This window comes from Cebidichthys violaceus, unplaced genomic scaffold, assembly GCF_023349555.1.
Source record: "Cebidichthys violaceus isolate CVI_PGR_0920_01 unplaced genomic scaffold, fCebVio1.0.p SCAF_6, whole genome shotgun sequence".
NCBI classification, from domain to species: domain Eukaryota; kingdom Metazoa; phylum Chordata; class Actinopteri; order Perciformes; family Stichaeidae; genus Cebidichthys; species Cebidichthys violaceus.
In genome coordinates this window covers 15,869,456-15,895,368 of record NW_027176816.1, presented here as the reverse complement: position 1 = coordinate 15,895,368, position 25,913 = coordinate 15,869,456, and the positions used below count along the sequence as shown (strand labels likewise).

Below are 25,913 nucleotides of genomic sequence, written 5' to 3'. Positions count from 1 at the left end.
CATTTTTCTCTGCTGCTTTTGACACTGTGGACCATGACATTTTAATCTCCTGATTTGAGCACTCCGTCAGCATCCGAGGTACTGCCCTACAATGTTTTAAGTCCTACCTGACCGACAGATCACATGGGCAACTGTTCCTCTCAACCTTGGCCCCATGACAACCCACTGCAAATTCCATGTAAAAAATCTAGGTGTGATTTTGGATCTCCAAGTTGCGTCCGTGGTCAAAGTCAGCTTCATCCAGCTAAGACTCTTAGCTAAAGTCAAAGCCGTTCTATCCTCAAAAGACCTGGAGAAAGTTATTCATGCTTTTATCACCTCCAGGCTGGACTGTTGTAATTCTTTGTATGCTGGAATCGACAAAAAACTTCTGTCACGCCTTCAGTTGGTGCAGAACTCTGCAGCGAGACTTTTAACTGGTACATGCAGGCGTGAACACATTTCACTGATTTTAAAATCCCTTCATTGGCTACCTGTAGAGTACAGAATTCATTTTAAAATGTTGTTATTGGTTTTTAAGTGTTTAAATGGTGCCGCCCCAGTCTATCTGTCTGACCTGCTGCAGCCCTATACCCCACCTCGCTCAATAAGATCTCTCGGCCAACGGCTTTTAGTTGTTCCGAAAACTAAAAAGACAACCGGAGCCGACCGGTCCTTCGCTGTCGCTGCCCCTGAACTCTGGAACAACCTTCCCCGTCATATTAGGTTGTCATCCACCTTACCGATGTTTAAAAACCTATTTCTTTTCCCTGGCCTATCACCTTTCATCCCAACATGGCACTTTTGTGTGATTTGTGTCAGTTTGTCTTTTGAAATTATTGTTACTTACTGTTATTAATCCAGTCTTTGTTTGTATAACTGCTTATCTACTGTACGTGCAGCACTTTGGGCAACCTTTGTTGTATTTTAAAATGTGCCATACAAATACATTTTGATTGATTATAGAAAAGCACATTGCCACCGCCAGATAATCCTCCTATCACAGCACAGCAGTACTTGCCACTAGCCAATCAGCTCAGTAGGGCGAGACTAGGTGGAACACTGTGTTGCGCTTTTCTCAATTCATATGTTAAATACAGTATACCAAAAAAACAAACAGGATGTCCTACTGCATCTAGTTGCATTTTCCAGTGTGCAAGCCAGCATGCTTTTCTGTCTATTCTGACCCACAATCCTGTGCAGCAAATAGACGAGCGAGGGGGTCAAAGTTCAAGGTGCAATATTATATTTTAATATTAAGTAGCATGTCCCCAATTGAGTAGCTAATTGTAGGTTGTATTAATTCAAACACACAACACAGCAGTGGTCACTGCAGACACACCTGGAGGAGATTTGTCCTCTATTAAGTGCACCTATCTAGTTGTTCCTTTTTTTTAAAGCCGCATGTCTGTGTATGTACATTGAGAGCAACAAAATAAACACTTACACACTTACTTGGCCGTTAAAGCTGATTCTGATCATCTAATTGACAATATCCATAGTCTCCTCAAACTGTAGGATGAATCTTGCAGCAGAGGACTTAGTTATTTTTAGTAAGACACAAAAAACGTCCAGCCATTGGGGCCCGGGTGCCTTAAGAAATCAGAGACTGTAATTGCTTAAAAAAACAAATCTTTATGTGAAATGATTTCCCTGCTCATCAGGCCACAGGCTGAGAACCAACACATTCTGCCAGTGTTTCACAGAGTAGCAGCGACATAGCCATACAGTAATACACACATTGGTACACGCTTGTTTAAAACCAAAACTGACATGGGACATCAAACACACAGTGCAACATTCACATGGTTTCCTATGAACTCCCCTATATACACCCAGGGTCTCCCGCTGAGAGCTAGTGTTTCTTTGTCTTTTCCTTTTTCTTCTTCTCCTTCTCCTTTTCTTGGTATTCAAGGATCTTTTTGTGAAATATTCCTGCAGGACAAAAGGACCAGAGCTTGAATCAGTGCACTGGAAAAAAAAACATGATGGTAAAACACGATATTGTTCCGAATATGATAACTAGGCTACATACAGCTAGCTAGCCGAGTTGATTAATTCAATGATGAGCTATTTTTATGTAGGTGTACATTGTTCAAGTTAGGATTTTCAAAGTAATTGTTGAATGCTAACCAAGAGCAGCAACCTTTAGTAGCTTTGAAGCTATGTTTTGTCCAATGAAGTCTAATTCACTGACAATAACACATGGCTAAGCCCCGCCCAACCCTGTTACTCCTCAAGCTGTCAGCGTTACCATGGAGACCACACCAACACTAACTAAACTCTCTGAAATATTATCCAATTCTTGGAAAAACAGAGAGAACCGTCAACGGTTTGTTTTCCAGCTGTGAGCAGCTCCTCCGTTTCCTTTGTCCACTGCATTGTGGGACAATAGTGTCCACCACCAGCACACTCAAAATGAACATTATTTTAGTCTGCATACTGACTGTTTTCAGTTTACTTCATTTCTGTGACTTTTCCAGAGTGAATACACTACTTTGTCAAAACTAGGGATGGGTATCGTTTGGGTTTTTTCCGATACCGGTGCTAAAACGATACTTTTAAAACGATACCGGTGCCTAAACGGTGCCTGAACCGATACTTTAAAAAAACAAACACACAAAACGACGATTGACGACATTAAAGAAAGGCTTTTTTTTATTGCCAAGGCAATTTGTTTTCTTCAAATTGAACAATATATTAACTGTTTGAAGTATACTATAAATATAAATAAATACAAAACACTTGGCTTCAAACTACAGCTTCAAACTTTTTAACTTCAAACTATGAACAATATATTAACTGTTAACAACAGTTTACAGTATACTTAAATAAATATAAATAAACTTCAGGAATTCTTTTGCAGAAATATGAGCATATTTGCCTTGGCACCGAAAGGCACCGAAAGGAAGCACCGAACGTATTTCAGTCGGCTCAGGCACCGAAAGGAAGCACCGAAATCTATCCATTTTGGCACCGGTTTTCGGTACCCAACCCTAGTCAAAACCTGATTAGAATGAGGGTGGATTTGGGACACAGCTATTATTATATATGATACAGCTATCAGACCTTGCTGCTGCGCTGCCACTTCTCTAGTCAGTTTTAATCCTTATTAATAAGGATTTGGAGAAGCGGTGAGTGTCGCAATGGCCTAAATGTCATGATTAGTTCATGTTTTGAGAAGAGAGGTGCAGTGAGGCTGTGAGAAGCCAGTTTTTTGAAAGTCCAGTCCCTGCAGAGAGATCCGACAGCAGGCCTACATTGAATCTGAACCTAAATCCTATCTTTGAGTCAAATGATTTGTTGCCAGTCCTCACCTTGCTGCGGTCCAGGCTGCTGCTGCTCCACCTCCTGGATAAACAGGTCAAACGTCTGCGTCTGGATAAACTTCTTGACAAAGTGTCGAGTGGTCTTGGAATCAATGGCCTTGTAGAAACTCCTCTTTTCAAACACCCCCGGCTCTCCGGCTCGGCCGTATTTCACGTACGAGCCGTAATGGCCGACTGTTTTCACAAAGAAATGCAGGAAGGCTTCGGACACGACCCGATTCATCTCCTCCACCGCTGAAACAAAGGACAGAAAACTACACTTCTGCTCCTTACTGATACACCTGTGTTTGATTTGGGTTGCACTTGACTCACTTGATGTTTTTTTTCTGTTTCTTAGTGCCTCTAGTATTTCAGTCTGGAGCTTCGGGGGCAGAATTGAGCTTTCATCACCAATCTGGAAAACAATTTCACACAAAAGTTTTAATTGAATTTCAAAATTACAATTCATAACAAATAGATTATGTACATTTTTGTTGATGCAACACTTACTGAAGCAATGAAGGTCACCTCTTTATCCTCAGACAAGTCGACCACCAGAAGCTGTCACAGACAGAAGAAAAAAGACAGAATAAGTCTTTCACCAGCAATGCTGTTCTAATACACAAACCCTGTATCTGTACAAATCAAGCAGCGCTTTGGTTGTGTTCTCCATCACAACTCACGTCACTCTGGTCGGTGACCTGGTCCAGCAGACATTTCTGGACTCCCAGCAGGTAGGGGGTTGGCGCACACACTACGTCGATCAGGATCTGCGGAACGATGGAGATCAAGGTGTGCTGCCAGATGAAGGGGTAAAGGAGGGCTGCTACAGCATGGATGACTTGGGATAATGTGCTGCGGGGAGACAAGGGAGCTGATATCACAACTGATTCTAACCAACTGTCCAGGTTTGAGTCAGTCCGTTTCATCATAAACCCAAGTCACTTCAGTTATTCTCTGTATTTGAGCTGCAATGTAATTACAAGCACGGGTTCCTTCAATAACAATGCCGTGCCAGTGTCACCAGATCAGCCAATCGGCTTCCAAAACTAATCATATTCCAACCTAGTACAAACCATCATACCATTTCTGAGAAAAGCCAGTATTTGAATAATGTCAAACTGTGAAATGATAGAGGCTAATAAAACATTGAAATGGTTGGATAACTGTGCTGTAACAACTCAAATTCTATGTAATGTCCATTTACATCAGTAAGACACGCATGCACAAACAGGAACCACACACAGGCCTTAATGGAGAGATGTCAGAGTGACATGGACAGGCGCCCAAGCGGTTGGGGGTTCAGTGCCTTGCTCAAGGGCAAGAGGAGGCAAACTGGCACCTCACCACTACCGTTCCACACTTTGTAGTCCATACGGGGACGTGTGTACATTCAGTAGCTAGCATAGCATAGAGGTGCTAACACTGGTTAATGATGTGCTAATGTAATCTAAAATGTTAGCTTCACAGGTTTTTAAGTAGAAACGCAGCGTTTTAGAAACATATGTCTCCTTCCAAGCCCTCAGGGTAACAAGTATCACTATTACACAACGTTTAACCATGACAAGCTCCAAATCCACTAAACCAGCCTGAAAATGAAGACAATCTGAAACTATTGATGAGAGTCAATGGAGCAGAGCTGGAGACTTGTCTGAGCCTGGTCAGAGCTGGGCGATGCTGCGCTATGATTGGCCAGTCTGCATTTGAGAACTCAGCGAAGGGTCAGTTAAACGTCACAGAGAGACTGCAAAATGTCTTCCCAAAGATTTAACCGTTATTTTTGGTTTACAAGCCACACTGCACAGTTTGTTTTCCAGCTGTGAGCAGCTCCTCCGTTTCCTTTGTGCATTGATAGTGTCCACCACCAGCACACTGAAATATCAATGTTTTGTAGCCTGCATACTGACTAATCAAAGGGCAGGAGGAGGCAAACTGGCACTGTGTTTTGAAGAGAGCATAGATAGATATCACAGCTTCAGTTCCCAGTCTGAAAGGTCTGTCTGGCGGCAAGGTAAAGTGGTAAAAATACTATAAATATACCCTTAAACTGATATAGATATTTTAGGTGTCTAAAATACGGCCACAGTGGTGGTACTCCAGCTACTGTAGTAATACACGACTATGGAAAAGAACTTCATACAACTCCACTTCAACAGATCCAAACTATCCCTTTCGAGCGATGCATGGATGAGGTTGATCAGGCCTCCACGGCATCCATATCTGTGTGAGTGTGTCATACCCCAGTTCATCAGCGATGAAGACGATCCGTCTCTCCAGGACGGCGGCGGCAAACACCAGCAACACCTCCTCGTCCGTCAGGCAGCTGAACAAGGTGTGGAAGTTCACGTGCTCCAGCCAGGAATCCAACGGCCGGGTCAGACTGATGATCTGGTGGAGAGTCACCACTACTGTCACAAATATGTCATCACTCAACTGGCAAGTCGCTGACTTTCAACTCTGACGCCCGTCTGATTGTCAAGGCACTAAAGCTTAGCTCTAAAGGACGAGATGAGATGCATCTCATCCAGAACCATGTCTTTGTCCTCACTTCACCCCGAGGGCTGGCCACAGTAACTGCAGCACTGACAATGATCAGCATCAGTAAAAACTTGTGATGGCTGCTGAAACATGCTATGTGGCCTGATGGGGGAAGTGTTTCTGTTTCAGCTCTCTGACGGCAGGTAAAGCGGTGAACATATTCTAAATATATTGTACCCTTAAACTGATGTTGTCCAAAATAGGTTACTGCTTCCCCCCGTCAACAGCAGTCCAATACTTTGCTTCCATGCTGGTGCTCCTGTCTGTTTCTCCAAACTCCATCTACCGTAGTAAAATACTGACTATGGAGAAGTGCCTCACATTACCCCGCTTCAAAACATCCAAACTATCCCTTTTATACCTTATAAGGCCTTTTTAGGAGGAAAATGAATTCAATGCTTTTCAAGAGCGGCAGATATCCTGAGTACTGACCATCGGTTCTATCACTTCTGACATCTCAGAACTGGTGACATGGCAAAAAAAAAAGAAACACGAGCAGTCAGACAATCAGACAGGTTGGAAACAAGCTGATAGTGGAGACAAATTATAGCTAAAGCATTGTATTTGGATTATCTGACAGCTCGTGTTTCTTCTTCTTAGAGATGTAGACTCATCAATAATATCAGAGAACTAATGGTCAGAGATGTGAAAATAAAACACTAGTTTTAATAAAACATCGGTTGTCTTTGAATCTCTTCATCTGACTGGGTGCGATGCCAAACACAAAAAGCGGGCCCCTTTAAATATCAATGGGCTGATTATGCAATTGTGTTGCGTACGCCAGATTGGATGCATTTTGTTCTCTCCTAAATAAAACAAGGATATGCACTCCATCAGAATGATGGAGTGTTAATTATCTAATAATTATGTTGCACCAGAAATAGTATTAAAACTTCGGTCAAGCTGAACCTTTCAAGTTAAACTTGAAGAGAGCAAACAGTCTGTTGATTATCTAGGAGTATAAGGAGGGGTGATGGTCTGACCTCAGTGCCCGACTCAGGAATGAAGCTCTTAATCTCCACAGTGTTTCCCGGAGCTGGGAATGGAGCCTCCCTCAGCTTCTGCATGAATGGGTAGATCATGGCCATGGAGATCTGCCGCCGCTTCTCCACCTCGTCAAATATCTGCACACACAGTCATGATACGGTACGGATGAATACTAATATAATCCAAACTTCTTTAACTCTCAGGCTTTACAAATAAAGTCTCATTAGAGTTTTTTAACAAGACTAGGTGACTGGTTGTTTACTGCTATATTAATGCTCTGAATATCAGATAGAGGAACTTAAGTCAAATAAAAAGTGTCCTATGTGATCACAGCCTGATGCTGATTTTTCCAGATATTTAAGTATAAAGGTTAAGTAAATGTAAACTTGCAACAACCCAGCAAGTCACTGAGTGCTAATGGTGCATGAATGCATATAATAAATGGGATCAGCTTTACATTTCAGAAAACACAAACACAGTTCTGTTAGTCTTTTTGTTTTCTATTGCCACTACCAAATTGTCGATTCATTAAAAAAATCTGTGCACATGTTGAAAATGGAGCCACCAGATGATGAACCACTCTTTGTTTTCCTGTTATTGTCCTCCCAAGTTCTACTGCTCAACCTCTGCACTGCAGTTTCTGACAGTATCACAATACATTTGCCCAAATCAAGTTTCTGTTTTGTTTTATTATTCTGACCTGCTGTTTCTGATTTATAATACATTGATTACCATATTTCCACACAAAGTACAAGTCTAAGACATCAGCACAAAACCAGGAAGTAATTCAATCTTTTAGTTTGGTTTCCTCCAGCAAACAATGCCATGTGTGTACTAGAAAAAAAAAAAATGCCAGCATTGTGTTGTTTCTATTGACATTTTGCTGTCAAAAATGAATGTTTCCATAACATTCCAAAATGTAAGACAAGGTGCTAGCATATATTTTTCCTTGTTCTCAATCTACCTAGCCCAAATTATATTAAGCAAACTTATCTAAGTCACAAGATATAAGTAAACTACATTTTAGGGAGGAATAGCCAAAACCACAACTTTTTTTCCTTCCTCCGTTCATGTGAATGAGAAGGAGGCTGGACCGAGGGCTGGGAGGCGGGGCTAAAGGAAACGCCAGTGCGCTTTGTCTATGGACTCATGGATGATGAATATCACCAGAAGATTCAGGTCATTTTATCAGACTTCTGTACTTGCAATTCAATATTTGTTTGCCTCATGTGCCACTGAGCAACTTTCATAGGAAAGAGCGGGGCGCCGCCTCCAACGCTGTATCCAGTTCTCTTTACACACCCATGAAGCAGACAGACCCCACTCACCTAGTTTGGCAAGATGCCATTTCCCTAACTCTCAATAGCCAACGATCGTTCGTGATCAAAGGCTCTCCATTCTGGAAACACATTACTCAGAATGACTGAACCGGGTGATAAATAAAGCATGAACAGCTGTTGATCTTGGAGCTTAAGGTAAGGCCACTGACACGATACACCTACTTGGTTACAAATTCACAATTTTCCAGTTTCCTATAGTTTTTAAGTGACTGGTTGCTATTTTGGAAATTCATGATGTTTGGAGAGAAGTACGGCCGAGTTAAGTCACAGTGGGAAACAAGCTGAAAGACTTAGAAAAGTTCAGTTGAACACACCTTGGAGAAGAGGCCGAAACAAGCCAGCGAGCTGATGATACAGTAAGCCTCCGGAGGTCGAGCTCCTTTCCCTCCAGGCTGCAGATTGGAGAAAGAAAGGAGAGGTTCATTAAGTGAACACTGGAGAATGAGATCCAAATGGTGACACAGTGAAGACAACCTCAGTCTGCACACTGACCAGTAACCTCCTGCAGTATCCGTTTCTTCTGCTGCCATCGACTTCAGTCAGAATGAAGGAGAACGTCTCACTGGAAAACATAAAGGGAAAGGTGATAAACACTGAAGTGAACCATGGACACAGGAATCAAAGTTATCAAAGTGACGAAGCAGCTGACAGAGGAGCAGTTGTACCTGTGGTATTCTGTTAAAGGAGCCCAGTTGATGCCCTCTGGGAAACAAAAGAGAGTGATCGCCTTTAGCGTCTTCTCCTCCTCCTCCTTCTGAAACTTCGCCATCCCATCTCTCTGAAAGCAAACAACCACACACGTCTGTTAAAAAACTTTTAGGGTTTCTCATAATATGAACATCTCTTGATTTATTTTCCACGCAAAGTTCCCCAAGAAACCTCAGTTCAAGTGGCTGTATGTGATTTTACACTCATCACTAAGTTGATGATTTAGGTATTTTTGGCCTGGGCTAGGACACAGGTAACAGACAATGGAGGTTCCTTTTAAATTCTGCGTCCTGTAATGATTACATCAGCTTGCAGTCTTCTTCTCCTCTATAACTTGTTGTGCTGCTGTATTTTATGGATACAAACCACTCAAAATATCCACACTGTACCTTCAAAGCAATATGATACCATAGCAACAGACCAACCTCCTGTAGGTTACTCACATCTGGAGCTTCCTTTGGTCAGCTTGAATTATGCCACATGAATTATGGTGGATGAATCCAAGCTGACCTCTGTGGAAAACCATTGTGACCGATCAACCCAGGCCCACAGGTCACAATGACAACATTTTGAATCAGAAAAAACAAAGGGCAGTTCACCCTAAAAATCTAAAATATGTTTCCTCTTCCCTGTGGTGGTGCTTATCAGTCTAGATAGTTTTGGTGTGAGTTCCTAGTGTTGGAGATATCGGCCGTAGAGATGTCTGCCTTTTATTCAGTATAATGGGACTAGATGGCTTGTGGTGCTCAAAGCACCAAAACAATACATTTTAAAAACTCAACAGCAATGTCTCCTTCAGGAAATAATGACTTGGTTACTGAAGATAATCCACAGAACTTTTTTGGGAGCAGTTTCGCGGAGGAACTATTTTCTCTCTTCCCAACTACACCAGCCAACCGTATCAACGCGCAGAAGGAAGCGTTCATCTACTCATGGACGAGAGACTCGTGACAGTACGAGACGTAAACATTAATGGCAAGAGAAGGCAGACATCTCTACGTCTAGAGTTTTATTTTTAGTTCTGAGAAACAATCCGATCTTTATCTTAATTTGTTTGTTGAAGTTTAAACCACCTCTCACGGCCACCAATTTAAATGACCCTCTGCAACTCCAGGGAATATATAAAGAACAGAGCGCACAGCTTTGCCTTTTCCATCTGGACAGTGTATAACTGTAACCCCTCTCACTCCTAAAAACACTCCAGGTTTCACCTACTGGATGTTCCACCGTCAAACTGACCTTGGGAAACTGGTAGGTGATCTGAGGTTCGTAGCTGCTGCCATCTTTGGTCTTCTTGAGGCTGACCACCACCAGATACTCAAAGAAGTACTGACCACTGACGTAGCGGTGCTGCCTGGATGTGTCTGCCACCACGGGGTCCAGCGGCTCTGTCAGCTCAGGGTTTTTGACTTCTACACAGAAATGTGGAAATACATTCAGGGTTACCACTGTGATGCAGATGGTGAGGTTTACAGGCCCCTTGGATCGGCACCTGATCGGATAGTGATCAGACACATTTAGGGGTCAAAGGAGCGGCTGTAAAACGGTGGATGAACACATTTTGTTTCCTTTAAATTCAACATTACTTTTGCTGCTTTGTCCTCCTCCCTGCAGTATCAGTAGACTAGTTTTTATTGAAGAATAGCAGAATAGCTGTCAAAGTATCCACTGAAATTCTGCACAATAAAAGTCCCCTATTATTTTGTGATTTAAAAGCTTTTATTTTGAAGCAGCTGGGTCAGGAAATGTTGGGTTTTCATCAGCGGTATCTTAAAAGGACTCTGCCGGTCTCAGCTATGCTCTAGCCCCGGTGTTCGTCCTCTCCGCCCTTTGCTCTCCCCGGGAGAAAAGACCAGTGTAACCACAGTCTAAATTATTATAAACATATCCTCAAAGAAAGGACGCAACAATACTTCTCCACTTGCTCACCGTCTTTCTTTTTCTTTTCAAGTAATAGTTCAACAATTTTGGAATTGGATTTCTGTACAGGCATGATGGAACCAAACCTGACACACTGTGACAAAACGACTCCAGGATGTTGTTCACCAAGAAACAGCTCCAGCACGCAATCCCCCCTGATAAGTGTACTTCCCGTAATGTTGAACTATTCCTTTAAATTAATTCTTCATACTCCAGAGATGATTTTTCCTCATCGACCAATCGGTTGCAGAGCAGGTAAAATTTCAGTCGACCAAGATTTTCTTTGGTTGGCTGCAGCCCAAGAGGCTGGATGTCTAAATATCCACGATACCAACTGTTGGATATAATTATATTTATCCTGGAATTTCTTATTCTACTCCATCATTTATTTCCAGTGTCTGCAACAATTGCTATGGCAACGGCGACGACGCATGTACATGCTGCAGATGGGAGCTCCCATGAATTGCTACATTTTTGTCTATTTGTTGTTTTTTACGTGTTTATCACTAATGACAGAATATATTCATCAACATCTGAAAAAGAAGAGTGGGGATGAAGATCAGGGGACTTTAAGACGATCACTGCTCCACGGCCGACCGAACAGACCTGCCGGACCAAACTGCCCCATGGAGGAGAGGGAGGAGAGCCCAGATGGAAGCTAAGCTAATCCAGCTAGGACCTGAGGCTACTCCACTACCCAGAATGCTTCTGGGACTCTGTGTTTACATCATGATGTTTGACGCTCAAACACAGTCAAAGTTGATGGACAATGTTTTTTTCCTCATGTCGAGTTTTGAATGTGAAGATGTCGGCCATATAATCTGACTAGAGAATCGTTTTGTTTTTTTATTTCTGCTGTTTACATTCCTTTTGATGCAAATTAAAAGAATGCACTACAGGAATGTTCTACTGTTATAGTTTAGTTTCTCATGTGTTTGTTGTGTTACAAATGGGCTACAACTGACTTTGGTTGTGCATCACTGTCTTGCATAATGACAATAAATGACTCTTGAATCCTTGAACTAATGTTTGCTTACAGACGTTGGCCCAGACAACTCTACTGATCCCGGCTCTGCTCAGAGACCAGTATCCAGCCTATTCCAACAGCCCGGCCTCATCCTGTCTTCTCCACTGGCTGCCAGCCTGTTCACGTGTTCTCTGCTACATTCCTCCCTTTTTGTCGAAAATAAAAGAGCCCCAGCAAGGGGCTTTTATTCTCAGGCTGGCAGCCTTGTGTCTGTGTGTTTTTAGGCCCGCTGAAGCATCTCCTACCACACTTGCACATGCACAAACACTCCCAAATTTGGCCTACGTTTAGTTTTATGATCAGTAGGATGATTTGCCTTACAAAATGTTTGAGGTGTGCAGTGATGATAAGTTCCAGAAAAATCTGTTCCTTTGAAGTGAGTCTGTCGGGCTGTTAGCTTATCACGAGTGCAGTTTTGGTAAAACAGCAACAGCAGTTCATCAATCTTTTTAGATTTGCTTGGTGGGGAATAACATTGTAGTTTGTTTTGTTTTCATTTCCCTCAGTATCAAACCTAAACCAGAGAGATTCTCTGAGGGAAATGAGGAGCCAGATGGAAATCCCCCAGGGTCTGCAGCAGTACTCTGATCACAACAGCTCAACACTGTTTGTCATGTCTGTTCAGTATGTGTTCAGAATGGCTACTCTACTCTACTCTACTCTACTCTACTCTACTCTACACCCCACTAGAAAACATCACACGTGTTTAACCCCCACCCACAGCGTGATCAACCGCCCAGCACCTCCTCCTCCACTCTCTGGTCTGACACTCAGGGCACTGAGGTAACAGTGAACAAGAAAGTGGAAGTACTTGCAATGCAAAAAAAAAAAAAAAAAAAAGAGAGAGAGAAAAAAAGTTTTGTTTTTGTTTCTCTCTGATGTGTCAATGTAATGTAATACTCACTATCTCTTTTGCCCTTGCCGAAGGAGGACCACATGGCACTGAACCTCTTGCGGGCCCCTTGTCGTCCACCTTCATCTTCACCTGATGGGAGGGCTGCTGCAGAAAACAGAAGCAGAAGCTGCTCAGTGCTGAGAGCCTTCACACAGCATTCACTCCCGCTGAGAGTTTAAAGCCAAGCAACTAAAGGGTTTGGAGTGGCCTGGCTGATTGCTCAGGTTGGAGTCAAGTGAATCTGGTACTAGGGCAGAAGAGAAAATCCATTATTGCAATATTTTTCACCAAATACAGTATCAATATTGCAACTATTGTAGGGTTGATGGTTAAGTGGTAAAGGCAAATTGAGCAGCTAGAAAAGTCTGGCGAGTTCACAGAATTACATCTCTTTACTGTAATGCAGCTTTTAAAACCAGGAAAAAACAATACTTATGCCCTATTACAATATCAAGTTTCATTTCACAACATAGATATATTATCCAGCCATAACTAGTGCCTGTAAATGTTTTTTTCTTGTCACTAGAATCTACTGTAACAGCTGCTCTCCTCTTCAAGCCTACGGGGAGTAAATACTCCAAAGCAGGACAATATGATGACAATATAAATATGTCTATTGTATATATATTTTTTTCTTTTGGCTTGGTCTATATTTATTCATTTTTTTCTTCATAATTCACTTGAAACTGTTGATTTGCACTAAAGTTCTAAATAAAATGAGAAAATATAGTGCTTCTCATTAGTCGAGTATTTAATTCACACACGAGTAAAGAAACTCCAAAGACAGTTTTTGTGGACTATTTGCGCTACACTCTTTACTATCATATCAGACTAACTGTTATATTAATGAACATTACACTAGCCACTTTGTCTTGTTTTTATCACTTGTCATGGTATATATTCTGCTTTCATTTGTATTTGTTGTTTGGCTTTATTTACTTGTACATTTAATGTAGCAGAAGAACCACTAAACAGATCTTTATTGTCATTGTTCTAAGCACAATGACAATAAAGATCTATTCTAGTTCTCGAGGAGTGATTGGACCTAAAACCTTTTGTTTGACTATCCAGGGTAAATTGATTAAAGAAACTCTTATCTGTACAGTCAAAAGAAAAGTCTCTCCAGCTACTGTACTCACTGTGTTTCCCAGCCACATCAGAGATGAGGTTATCTTTGGGCTGCTCACCTGGACAACACAGACAAGAGAAACCGTCAGTTTGATAAATACCGTTACGTCACTAACAAATACCAATTTCATGTTCTGTTTGCGTTCACTTGTACTTTCAACCAAAGTGGAGGAAAACACATCTGGAGGAGCATTTCAGGAAGACTTTGAGAAGCCAAACAAACTGACCCAGGAAGTGTTTGTTTCATAAAGAACACGAGGTCAGACTAAGTCCAGTTTGGTTCCAGCGCTGCTCATTCCTGACTGAAAAGTTTCCTTTCTGTCACAAATGGGGTGAATCCCCAAGCATGACATCGAACAACTTTCACGTATGAAAAATGAGCCCAGCCAGGTGGTTTATGGGTATTTCACAGGAACTTATTTTACCATTTCATTTGGACAAGTGACATAACGTCGCCATGGAAATGCTGTTCAATTACCTTCTTCATAAAAATATTTCTGGGTGTCAATAACATACACACTTATATTTACTTCACATTGAGATTTTGGGGAAATTTACTCATTTGTTTTAATCTAAGACACTTGAATGTGGGGTTTGAATGAGCAGTGACTGATACAATACGCAGTGCTAAGTGTCTCATGTGCTCTGAGGGACTACTGAGGTTGACCTTCTGTACCGAACATTGTGTTTCCATGCAGCAGACTGACTGAATCGTCGGTTGAGTCTTAGTCTGGTTGTTGTGGAGCATATGATATTAGTAAGTGCTGTAGATGAAGATGTAAAGAACAAGTGCAGTCTTATCAATTGTACTAGAACAACCATCATCAACAACACAGCTCTTCCATAATGTTCGGTGTATACTGCAGCTCTAACAGTGCTGAATCATTTGTTTACTTCAGACTCTGAGGAAAGAATTTTCATACTTGTGCTGCATTCAGGCCCTATGGGAAAAAAAAAACAGCTTTTACAAGACAACTCTGTCCATGTCAGATGGTAAATAAACCGCATTTGGAAAAAAAGCTGGTAAATGCCCTTCATAATTTACAGTTAGTGTCGGGCATCCGTGTTTTTGATTCACTATTTCACCTGTCGATCAACTATTTGAAGAAAATATTCTTCAGTTCAACCTCACTTGGGAAACTCCAAGAGTCCATCACCACACTCTGACTTCCCACTGCAAAAAGGGAAATCCCTCAAGTGTATGAAATGAAATCATGACAAATAAAGAGCAAATCTCCCAACTCGTCTCATCTGAAAGAGAGAACGGAGAGAAAGAGAACCATACCTCGAAAGAAAAAGGCCCAAATAAAAGTCAATATGGCAGCTCATGTTACATGAACTCATCATCAAGTAAGACGCGCATTTGTATTCCACATTGAAGAGAGAAATTATTCTTTATGAAGCCATTGTCTGGAGATGTGTTACTGTTGAAATGAAGAGCAAACAATTATTGTTTGCAACATGAAACCATCCACAGAGTAGACCTGTGTTTCTGGATTAATTTGAAAGCAAGGAATGTCATACCAGAATTGTACCGATTGTTAATTTTACTTTCATATGGTGAAGTAAAAATGAATGTATTCTATTGTATTGTATTGGAATAAAGGCACAATTTAGGGCTGTGTATTGCCAAAAATCTGGCGATACGATACACATCATGATACAGGGGTTACCATTCAATATGTCGGGTATATTGCAAATGTTTAAATTCTAGTGTTGGGACAACTGTCGTAGTATAAAGTGCACATAATAAACATAAAACATAATATTGTGATACTCCAGTGTATCAATATGTTCTTACACACCTAGAATTTCACAGGTTGATATCTCCAAACCAATCTATAAATAGGATCATTTGTTTGCAAAGAAACCAAAGCCCATTTATAATTGTCTCGACACAAGACATTGCAGTTCAACCAGTGTTCTATAAAAAGGAACCGCACAGCTCAGCCCAGTGAGGGCAGATATGGGTAGGACATGCGCCCTTCTTTGGAAAAAGAAGTTGTTAGATCCGGCTTAACGTGTTGAACTGTGCTGGTGAAGAGAAGGCCGCCGCACACAAACAGAAGCTCTGATCTCAAGTGGATCACCCGATGACGAAACCAGTAACACTGGACCACAAACTGCATTCTTGTTGGTGGGCGGTTGTGTCACTGCAATGTCTGGTTTGCCGATGAATATGTCCTTGCGTTTATCACTGACTTGGACAAACCCGTATGCGTTCGGTTAAAAAGCTGAATGAGTGCAGTACATGATGAATGAGTACAGTGCATGATGAATGAGTACAGCTGCACGTGCCCTGGACGAGATTAAATAAAGACATTGTCCAGGTTTCACTTTCAATCTGGGTCCTGACAACAACAACCTTTAATCTAAGCCTAAAGTCCGCTTTACACAACCTCAGACTGTTTGCACTGTGTCAATAGCAACGCCAGTGTATCCCCACCCAACGCCTTGCAGTTGAACAGGTTTGCACTCAATCAGCTACCAAGAAACATACTAAATATTGAGCTAAATCTATATTAGATTACTCTTGACACTGACAATGACATCAGAGCAAACTTGTCTTCAGCTACATGCTACACTACTGCTAGATGTGCTGCTGCTGTTCAGCTATGATGAGGGTGTAAACAAAATTGGTTCAACAGCCTGCCGCCCTCAGGCTCCTGAACATGTTCCAACCAATTCTATAAGAAAAGGAATGGGGCCGTCACTAAAGCATGACCCAAAAACTGCCTGAATCCTGTTCAAATTCTATTTCTCCTTCAGAAAACCTGCAACCTGTAGATTTCCAATACAATCTGTCCACTTATTTATCAGTCCAGTCCTAAAAAAAACCTCCCAAATTCAGACAGTAGCCCCCAAAATTCTGTTTCATCACCAGTAGGGATCTTTTTCAGTGTCAACAGCCACATTCCTGGCTTAATATGAAGCCAGCCATGAAGAGCCTCACACAGGCTATGCTGAGAGAATAGGTGTTGGACTTCAGATGTGAACGGTGGCTTGGTATCCTTCTGATTACACCAGGCGATTCAAACGGACTGCAACAAGAGAGACGTGTGACTGCCATGTCAGCTCCCCGGGCTTCACACCCACTTTATCAGATTGAATCCATTAAATAACTAAGAGTTAGTGGAATAAAACATCAAGATTCAAGGCACAGAGTTAGGCACCATTCTGAAGTAACTTTATAGGTCCAATCCCAATCTCCACACTCACAGACTTTGGGGCGTGGTCCCGCAAAGTAGGTGAGGGTCTAGTTCTGTCCCACTTTCAAATGGTCGAGTGTTTGAGGGCTCTCTCACAGACATTTTGAGCTATTTATGAACACTTTCCGTTAATTAGGTTAAACACGCAGGTTACCAGTGGGAAATATTGAAGCCTGAGATGTTTAAAAAAAAAGGTAAACAAAGAGGAGGGCACATGGGTGCTCAGCCTTAGGCAAAAACATTATGGACTAAAGATGGTACATAAAAACATGTGAAAGCAGAGACTATACTACACAGATTTATTCATCAAACATTTCATTTTGTCATTGAAGCTGTTTTGAAAAAAATGATTTGACAAAAACCTCTCATCTAGTGAGGCGAAAGCCTGGAAGACGTTCAAATCAGGAAGTACAAAGTACTAAATAAATACCCAATATTGTACATAACATGTGATGACGTTGTTAAGGTAAAGTGATACGTCACAGCAAAGAGCTGTCCCATTCTTATTTACACCATTTCAGTCTCTCCCACTCAACCATTTAACAGATGACGTCAGTAAATCCATGAGGGTTCAGGGTTTAAGGCTTTAGGGGACATTGGGATTGGGCCCTAGTGTGCACTTGTCATGGCCAGAAGTCTGGTTTTGGATTGACACAGTGAACGACTAAAGCGTTGTTTTACGGAAAATAAAACGTCTATTTAAATTCCAGTATCAGCCAGCTGCCAAATCATACCAAGCTGAGTTTAGAAAGAGGCGGATTCAGCGTCTGAGATATAAACTCGCTGCATAACATTGGAATCCATAATTCATTCAGCGTGTTTATACATTATTTCAGCATGCTTTATGCACTTTATTTCACTCTATTTGTCCACCGTATTTACCTAGTGGTTGACAACTTAACACACGGATATAACGTTACAACTTGCGCGAGACATGTCAACATCGCACGCTCCAACAGGTTGGCTATGCTACGATACGTGTTAACGTTGTCGGTGAACAAAACACCGTTTAACAGTAAGGTAAGTCATTATTTTGTAAACTTCTCCCGTGGGTTTTTTAATCTGTTTCTCACATAATAGGTCCTATCTACGTAGACTACGTCAGTCATATAATTCATAGTGGATCGTGTCCAGTACTCACTCCATCTGCTCCTGAAGTTCGTCAGTCGACCCCCCTTTCTTCTCTTTACTACCGCTTCACTCATGTCTGCTTCACTCCGCAAACACACCGCAGTCCTCTCGGCTGTTTTTGTCCGCAAACTCAGTAGTACAGCAGCGGCACTCTACCGTCTCCATTCCCGCACATACACCGCATCCCGGCTCGCGCTCACCGCCCCTGTCCGCGTGCTTCACAGGCTGAAACAGCTTCTGCTGCTTGGAGCGTGCCCAAGCGCTGTTGTGCTCTGTTGTGTTGCGTTCAAGTCAGGTCCGCAAAAACGCCCCTTAACGCGTTCATTAATGTTGACCGCTACTACAGCAGTTATTTTTCTTACTCTGTCCGTATGGTAAATCGCGACGCGTAAACTAATTCAAGTTAGTCACACGTCAAGTTAAAACAACTACAAGGTGTCATAGAAGCTCGACAGGCCGACAGAAACAAACAGGTACGCATGTTGTTCTTTAAGTCCCTCCAGCTGCAACCGTGAAGCAACAACCAGCAGACAGTGACTCAAGCCCCTTGAGTAAGAGCAGGTCAGAATATATTAACTTCATACGAACCCGGTAAATGTCAGGGAGCTTAATCAGACCTACTTTCATGACTTTTCCTCCACTTTGACAAGACTGTAAAAACACTTGAAAATGCTGTTTACTATACGTTCAGGCTGTAAATAGAGAAATACCCACAGCAGTAAAATAAAGTTCCCATCCGCCAAGTAGCCTTCAAATACCTTATCACATCGCTTTCCAAAGGGTTAATAGCTTGCATATTTTCCAACTAACTTCATGATGTTCTCCATAGTACTGGGAGGAAACGATGTGGTCTGGACTCCAGGGTACTGTAGTAATGCCCTCTAATAAAGTTCGGGGACTTGCGAAGGCAGATCTGAAAATGAATGGTCACAACACTTCCTACACTTCCCATAATGTACTCAGTATACTCACTGTATATAACATAATTTAGGAAACTAAGCTTCATCTATATGACTAGTAAAAAGACCATGCCATGTCAAATTGTGAATGCCCCTTTACCAATTCATCATTTGCAATACTACTTTGTATGAAGCCTGTATTGGATTTCTGTGATTAATCTCGGTCATCTGTAAAGATGCAAGTTCATGGATTCATACCTTTAATCTCAAAAAAATTTTTATTTATTATTCTCTCCAACTCCTTTTCAAATGGATCAATATGTCATTCCATGTTGATAATGTCGCAGGCACTTTGCCAATTTTTATTCTTATTACCTTACAAAATTGTCCTTTCTGAAACCCCTGACATCTTTAATCAAATGCTTTAATTAAGTTGCTTTTAGCTTCTGCAAGCGGAGACAAATTAAATACTTTTTACTGAATGCTTTGATAGACAGTGGGACAGTCCTGACCCCCTCCCCCAGCTCAACAGGGGCCCATGCCTCTCAACCACCCATCCGGGATGAGTCCGCCTACAGGTGGGAGATTGACCATCAGGTGACCTGGTCTGAACAACTTAGAGCTCAACGCTCTAAAGACAGTGGAGATGGTTGTGAATTTCAGGAAGAATGCAGCCCGTCAGGAAGAATGCAGCCCATCGACGCTGTGGAGTACTTCCGCTTCCTGGGCTCCATCATAACCCAGGACCTCAAGTGGGAGCTTAACATCAGCTCCATCACCAGGAAGGCTCAGCAGAGGATGTACTTCCCGAGGCAGTTGAAGAAATTCAACCTGCCAAAGACAATGATGGTGCACTTCTACACAGCCATCATTGAGTCCATCCTCTGCTCCTCTATCACGGTCTGGTACTCTGCAGCCACAGCCGAGGACAAGGGCAGACTGCAGCCCATCATTCGCTCTGCTTAGAGAGTGATTGTCTGCAATCTGCCGTCCCTCCAAGACTTGTTCGCTTCAAGAACCCTGAAGCGAGCAATAAAGATTGTAGCCGAGCGCTCTCACCCTGGACATGAACTGTTCCAGCCCCAGCCCTCTGGCAGGAGGCTGCGGTCCATCAGGACCAAGACCTCAAAGAAGGAGGGTGGGATGGTGAGCTGACAGCATGCTTTCACACTGTGTCTAAAATCCATTTTGCATTAACTCGAGCAGCTGGTGAATGAGCAAGTGATTGTAAAGCCTGAATGAAACAGTTGATGCCGATTAGCTAAGGCCCCATTTAGCATTCCACACTTTGCCATGTCCACTCAATGCTCATGTTGTCCCTTCGTACATACCTGTCTGCTTCATCTGGTCCTGGGTACGTTTCTGCTGCGAGGCACCATCTTCATCTGGGACTGACTCTAGGATTAGAAATGAAAAAGAACCCACAAGGTTTGACCAGTCTGTGTTCTTCATAAGGAAACTGATCTGTCACGTTTTTGTTTGTGATAATTTTTTAGATCGATTGACTGTAGGGGAACTACGAAAGTGCATCACTTACCCTTTCTTGATGTCTGCCGTACTGATGAAAATGACAGCAACCCTCTCCGCCTTGTAAATGCACCGTCATCAGAACTGTTGCTCCTTTCTGTGGAGGTTCACGTCGACACAGTGACGAGTCATCAATGAGTAAAGGGCTAATTGAGATGCAAGTGTTGTCTGTATAATATGCATTTTATGATCCGCTGTCTTACTTTTTACACGGAAGGATGAGAAGCTGAAACTCTTTCTGGTGTTCGGCGACAGTTGCTGCTCCAAATTCTGACAGAAAGAGGAATAAAGATACATTTGAATTAAGTATTAAACTAAGAGGCAAAGTATACAATCAATTAGTGGTCTAGTTTTCCACCTTCCTCGTAAAAGAAAGAAGCATGTTACATGTCTATCTGTATCCCAACAGCTACTGATCCTAATGATTTTGGTGACCTCTTGACCTTTCATCTAGTGCTACTGTCGGGTCACAATCTTCACTCTTGATCCAATGTGTCTTAACTAATGGTTTCAAAGACATTTTCAATAGGCGTCTTTTGGTCTCCTGAGGACAAACCATGTTGGATTTCGGTTTTGTCCTCCTCAGACGGCAACCTCCGGTTCTGCAAAGTGTTTTAAAACTTTAATTTTCTCTACTGACCAGAGAGTCCTCCAGTTGCAAAAAGAAGTCAGATTGTGTGGAAGTCTATGAGAAAATGACTCTACTTCTCTCTTGATTTATTACCTCAGTAAACATTGTAAACATGGGGTCATGGTCTCAATCTCTAGTTTCAAGTCTTCTTTAATACAGCATGATGTTCATTTAGTAAATGGTCTATTTAGAGTCAAATAGACCATAAAGCAGAGTATGCTTTAGGGCGGGGCTACTGTGATTGACAGGTCGCTGCCGCTACCAGAGCCGTATACAGCGTCTCTATGTCACTCCTCCAAATATGGTAACTTCTGTTCATTGGTTAAAAAACAACAACATGGTGATGGCTGTAATCCAAGATGGCAACAGGGAAATTGCCGAACTCGAGGCTTCAAAATGTCAGTCCACAAACCAATGGGTGAAGTCATGATGACTACGTCCACTTCTTATATACAGTCTATGGTCCTCCTATAGTAAGTCTAAACAAGTAGCAAAAATAATAAGTGAAGCTTTAAACTTGCGTAATGTGTTTTAATTGCATTACTATACATTCCCACTTATTTTTGTATGACTTAGAAAGTGAGGGCATTTCATGTAAACAGTTGGTGGTCAGGCTGATGCTGTCTAGTTTTAACATGGCTTAGTCAGCGTGATCACTGACACTGATACCACTATGCAGACACCATTCCTTTACTGCCACTGAGCCACTGTTGTTGCTTGGTTTGAATACTCAACTGCATGAACTTTATATAAGCATTATCGGTTCTGCATGGGAAGACACGGACGCTATTTATAGCCGACCAAAATGACAGGACATGATGGTCCCCTATGGGAAAACTCCCCGGCAATATAAACCACCAGTGTACAAGTGGAATGCATCGATGCAGGGTTAGTGGAGCGTGTCATAAAGTAAAGTATTTGTAATATCAGTTTGTTATAGTTGTAAAACATTGTCAGTTTTCTGCTCTTGGCAATAGCGGAATTTGCAGTTTCTGTAAGCTTTAACATTTGCTCTTCAGTCAGTCATTGATTTTTTCCTGTGGAAAAATCCCGTGGCACAGGAAGTGATGAGTTTTATGTTTCGTGTTTGTTTTGAATGAACTGGGTATAGTGAACATGGCCCTGGAAGTATTTAGCATTTTCATTAAGTATCATCTCCCGAGCAGTGCTCAAATTAAGTTCTAGGAATTGTCCAGTATCCATCCACCCAGCACTTCAGTCAGGCTGTTCTTTGACAAGAAATAGTTCCAGCACGTAGCTCCCCTAACCACAAATTGTGTTTTTTTTTACCATGCTTGTGTAAGGATTAAATAAGCATGATACAGAGATGCCTCAGAGGTGTTGACTGAACTTTGGACAGAGCCAGGCTAGCTTTTTCCCTTTCCACCAGTGCTTGGCCTAGTTTAGCATAAGCTAAACTAGGCCAAGCATTGCCTGACTCCAGATCTGTACTAAACATCAATATTGATCTTCATCTTCAATTTACTCTCAAAAACAAAGCAAATAAGTATATTTCTCCTTCAAAGTCTCCATGTGAAGAGTTGGAAACAAGTTATTTTGGGGCCTTCCAGTGGTAGTATAGAAAAAGACAAACAAATGAAGGCTCCCTTAACATGAAGCCCTGAAAAAGCACATCAGACCACTAAAATGCAAATTTTATTTGAGACCTCTGGCTAGTGGCCGTTGGAGTGCTTTTAGACCTGTGCACACTTGCCCTTCCTCTGGCTTATCATTCACTTCAAAGAACAGATGGCCTCAGTCGCCATAGTGACCACGCCTGTAACTACACAATACGGGAGGTGATTTCTACACTGACTGCATCACAAACACACTCTTTTATGACAGAATTGCAGTGTTTTTCCTCGGCTTATCGCTTCCAGTTCAATAAAGCAGGTCATTGTATTCTTTGCTATATCATCACTCACATTAGTCCTTGCTATAAATGTTCTTACCAGTGATGTAATAAATATCAATAAACACTCACACAGTCCATTTATCTGCAGAATGAGTACTTTTATTTTTACTTACATAAAGCAAGGAATTTTAAATTTGTGTTGATTTTGGCGGTCCCTGTGGACAAAAGTGGCATAGTTCCCGAAAACCTCTCACTTTACTGCAGCAGGGTCTGGGAGTCTATCCCGCTCAGACCTGGTTCTGGTTCTGCCGTGCCTCAGTTAGCAGGGCCAGCAATATTGCCTGGGTCTCTAGCAGCGTGAAGTCAGTGTTGGATCCCAGCGGATCAATCAAGGAGAAGCTTTGTTCCTGGAGGAGGAGACGCTGCTGCTGGGAGCTGAGATCTCCTCCTCCGACTGCAGGTCAGACCTGGGTTTGTCCACGATGGGTTGGCTGCTGCTAAAGGCCCTGCTGGATTCTTCTGGTGAACTTGATGGATTCGTTTGATTTTGCCTTAATTGGACCAGGTGGTACCGATGACCAGAATTAAGAATAACTATATAGAAATAGACAATCTTCTTGTTTACTTATGTAGGTCATAAAGAGGCATCAGTATTAAATTGAGACGGTTTCATAACCAGTTCAAAGTTCCTCCAATTAACTTTAAAATTATAATTGCGCTTTTACTTCAGTGAAATTTTTAATGCAGGACATTTATTTGACAGTATATATACTGCACATTGGTGTGTTGGTACTTTTCAAAATTTAAAAGTAAATAATATGAGTAGCGGTGTGCTGTGCCCATGCTTTGCCAGGTCATTGCCGCTCCATAGGAGGACTAGCTACGAGCTAACTAGCCAGCCATCCGTCTCCGGAGCTGCATCTGCTCTCTTCCTGGCTGCAGCAACACTTTACAGCCCTGCTGACGTGTGTTGTCACCATGACAACTAACAACAGTCACCATTTTTCTTTCATACCTGTCAACTGACCACGGAAAAGTTTGTTGTGCTCTTCTATTTCTATGATATTAACCAAAACCTATTCTCATTTAATTAGGTTGGCTCCTTGTAAATGCTGAATCAGACATCAAGATCCTGCACCATTCTACTTTTTACCTCTAGTCACTCCTCATGCCTGCTAGGGCTTTTAAACTGCCAATGTCTCCTGACTATTCCAAAAACAAAAGGTGGTACCAAGCCCCCTTCTTAGGAATCGTCTTCCTACTCAAGTTTGAGAGGCTGCCTCAGTCGACTACTTCAAAAGTAAACTCAAAACACATCAGCCTTCAACCTGACTTAGTCTGCCCTAAAATACTCAATTACAGTTATCCAGCCTTCCCTTTTGTATACCGCATGTACTGTGTGTGTCCAATTATTACGTTTGCAATGCGCTATATCCCACTTCTATACATTTTAGTGTGTTTTGCTCATGTTACTCATTACTGTTTTTATCATAAGTACAGCCGTTTGACACATGCTTTGTGATATTATATAAACTTTGACTTTATCGGACTAGTTTGTGTGATCAAGTTATCACAAAGTGATGACTGACTGCTAACTAATGTTTGGACAATGTAGAGGAAGTGGGAGAAGTACCTAAAGGGTTGATCAGCACTTCGGTCTGCGCCTGTTCTAATGCTGAAACTCCATTGTGGAAGGATACCATAGAATCATATGATCAAACTTGTTTCACGCTACAATAAATACCATATAAAGTAGATAATTTGTCAATGGAAGCCAGTAAAGCCTGGACAGATCAAGAAAGACTTTGCTAGCTGAGACAGGTGTGCAGGAAGTTGCAATCGCTGATAGTCGAGCGATATGTTTGTGGGTACATTTCATGTCTTTACACATGACATTACCCTCAAGTCAAGAAATGCACGCACACCCTTCCCCTAGACGCAATACTAAAGTGGTGTGCACTTGTCATATAGTTCTTACCACAGGAAGTAAAAGTGAAGTTGTTAACATCAAAGTTCTCCATTCCTCCTGTCATGTGACATTCACAGGAAATATCTCAGATGTTTTAACATAAAATTTCACCGTGCTGTTTCTTTTTTCTTCTGGTTTCCTAATTGCTACCTTCATTTATGATATTGTTCAGATACTAATTTCAATAAATATGTAAAGTGAGCATACGAGTGGCAAGTTAATCACATCTGAGCCTAATGAAACAAGTGAAGCAGCCTTGAAGTGAAAACACAGAGAGCATGGTTTATGGAAGGAGCTCACTCACCTCCTGCGCTTGCTGTGATGTCTTGTCCATTTGTCTCGGTTGAGCTGGATCCGGTTCTAATGTTCTGATTTTGTCATAACTTTGATTTTTTTATTCCTTCAACTGAAAAATACCAGCGTTAAATGTTCTCCTGCTCAGCATACACGGGCAGTGTAAACAACTGCTGTTGGTGACGATGAAGCAGCAAGTGCACCGTAAGAGGAAGTGCACTAGTTGAAGTGCGGTCGACGGACTTCTCTCTCAGGCTGGGATTTCCTCATTCAATGTCAAACCAAAGTACAATGACGTTGGCTTCACAATGTGGGTGTGTGTGTGTGTGTGGGTGTGTATTGTGCAGTGAAACCTGTTCATCGGCTTTTGGAACCAGTTAGTGCACTGGATAACGATTATTATTGTTTATGCACTCTACAAACCTGAGTGTGCTTGTGCTGGCAGACACAAAAGAGTTACAAGGAAGAAGACATCTGCTATCTTTTTTAATCTGTCTTTTAAAACTGATCATCATGACAGTCTTTAAGCTGTGTAATGCTAAATCAGTGGCGTACTCTTAAGTCCTGG

General features: G+C 41.9%; 1 protein-coding gene across 2 annotated transcripts; it reads right to left on the bottom strand.

The window, feature by feature from the left end:
- Positions 1 to 1,594: 1,594 nt before the first annotated feature.
- Positions 1,595 to 25,590, bottom strand: dennd2da (DENN/MADD domain containing 2Da). Of its 2 annotated transcripts, XM_068733320.1 has the most exons (17): positions 25,356 to 25,590; positions 20,800 to 20,866; positions 20,607 to 20,693; positions 20,401 to 20,466; positions 13,842 to 13,889; positions 12,712 to 12,807; positions 10,100 to 10,272; positions 8,818 to 8,930; positions 8,645 to 8,714; positions 8,467 to 8,544; positions 6,809 to 6,949; positions 5,527 to 5,675; positions 3,971 to 4,142; positions 3,798 to 3,848; positions 3,621 to 3,702; positions 3,297 to 3,542; positions 1,595 to 1,914 (listed from the first exon to the last, which is right to left on the bottom strand). In XM_068733320.1, exons 1-17 carry the CDS (start codon positions 25,383 to 25,385, stop codon positions 1,835 to 1,837), a joined length of 1,749 nt encoding a protein of 582 aa, XP_068589421.1. In that variant the 5' UTR covers positions 25,386 to 25,590; the 3' UTR covers positions 1,595 to 1,834. The 2 variants fall into 2 exon arrangements, with proteins under 2 accessions (XP_068589421.1, XP_068589423.1); XM_068733322.1 differs by lacking the exons at positions 20,401 to 20,466; positions 20,607 to 20,693; positions 20,800 to 20,866; positions 25,356 to 25,590 and adding an exon at positions 18,181 to 18,416.
- Positions 25,591 to 25,913: the final 323 nt, after the last annotated feature.

Excerpts from the sequence above, each read along its gene's own strand:
- dennd2da (XM_068733320.1), bottom strand. The coding sequence starts at position 25,385 with ATGGACAAGACATCACAGCAAGCGCAGGAG. Across the intron at positions 13,890-20,400 it reads GGACCAGATGAAGCAGACAG|GTGAGCAGCCCAAAGATAAC; the intron begins GTATGTACGAAG and ends TGTGTTGTCCAG. Across the intron at positions 4,143-5,526 it reads TTCATCGCTGATGAACTGGG|CACATTATCCCAAGTCATCC; the intron begins GTATGACACACT and ends GTCTCCCCGCAG.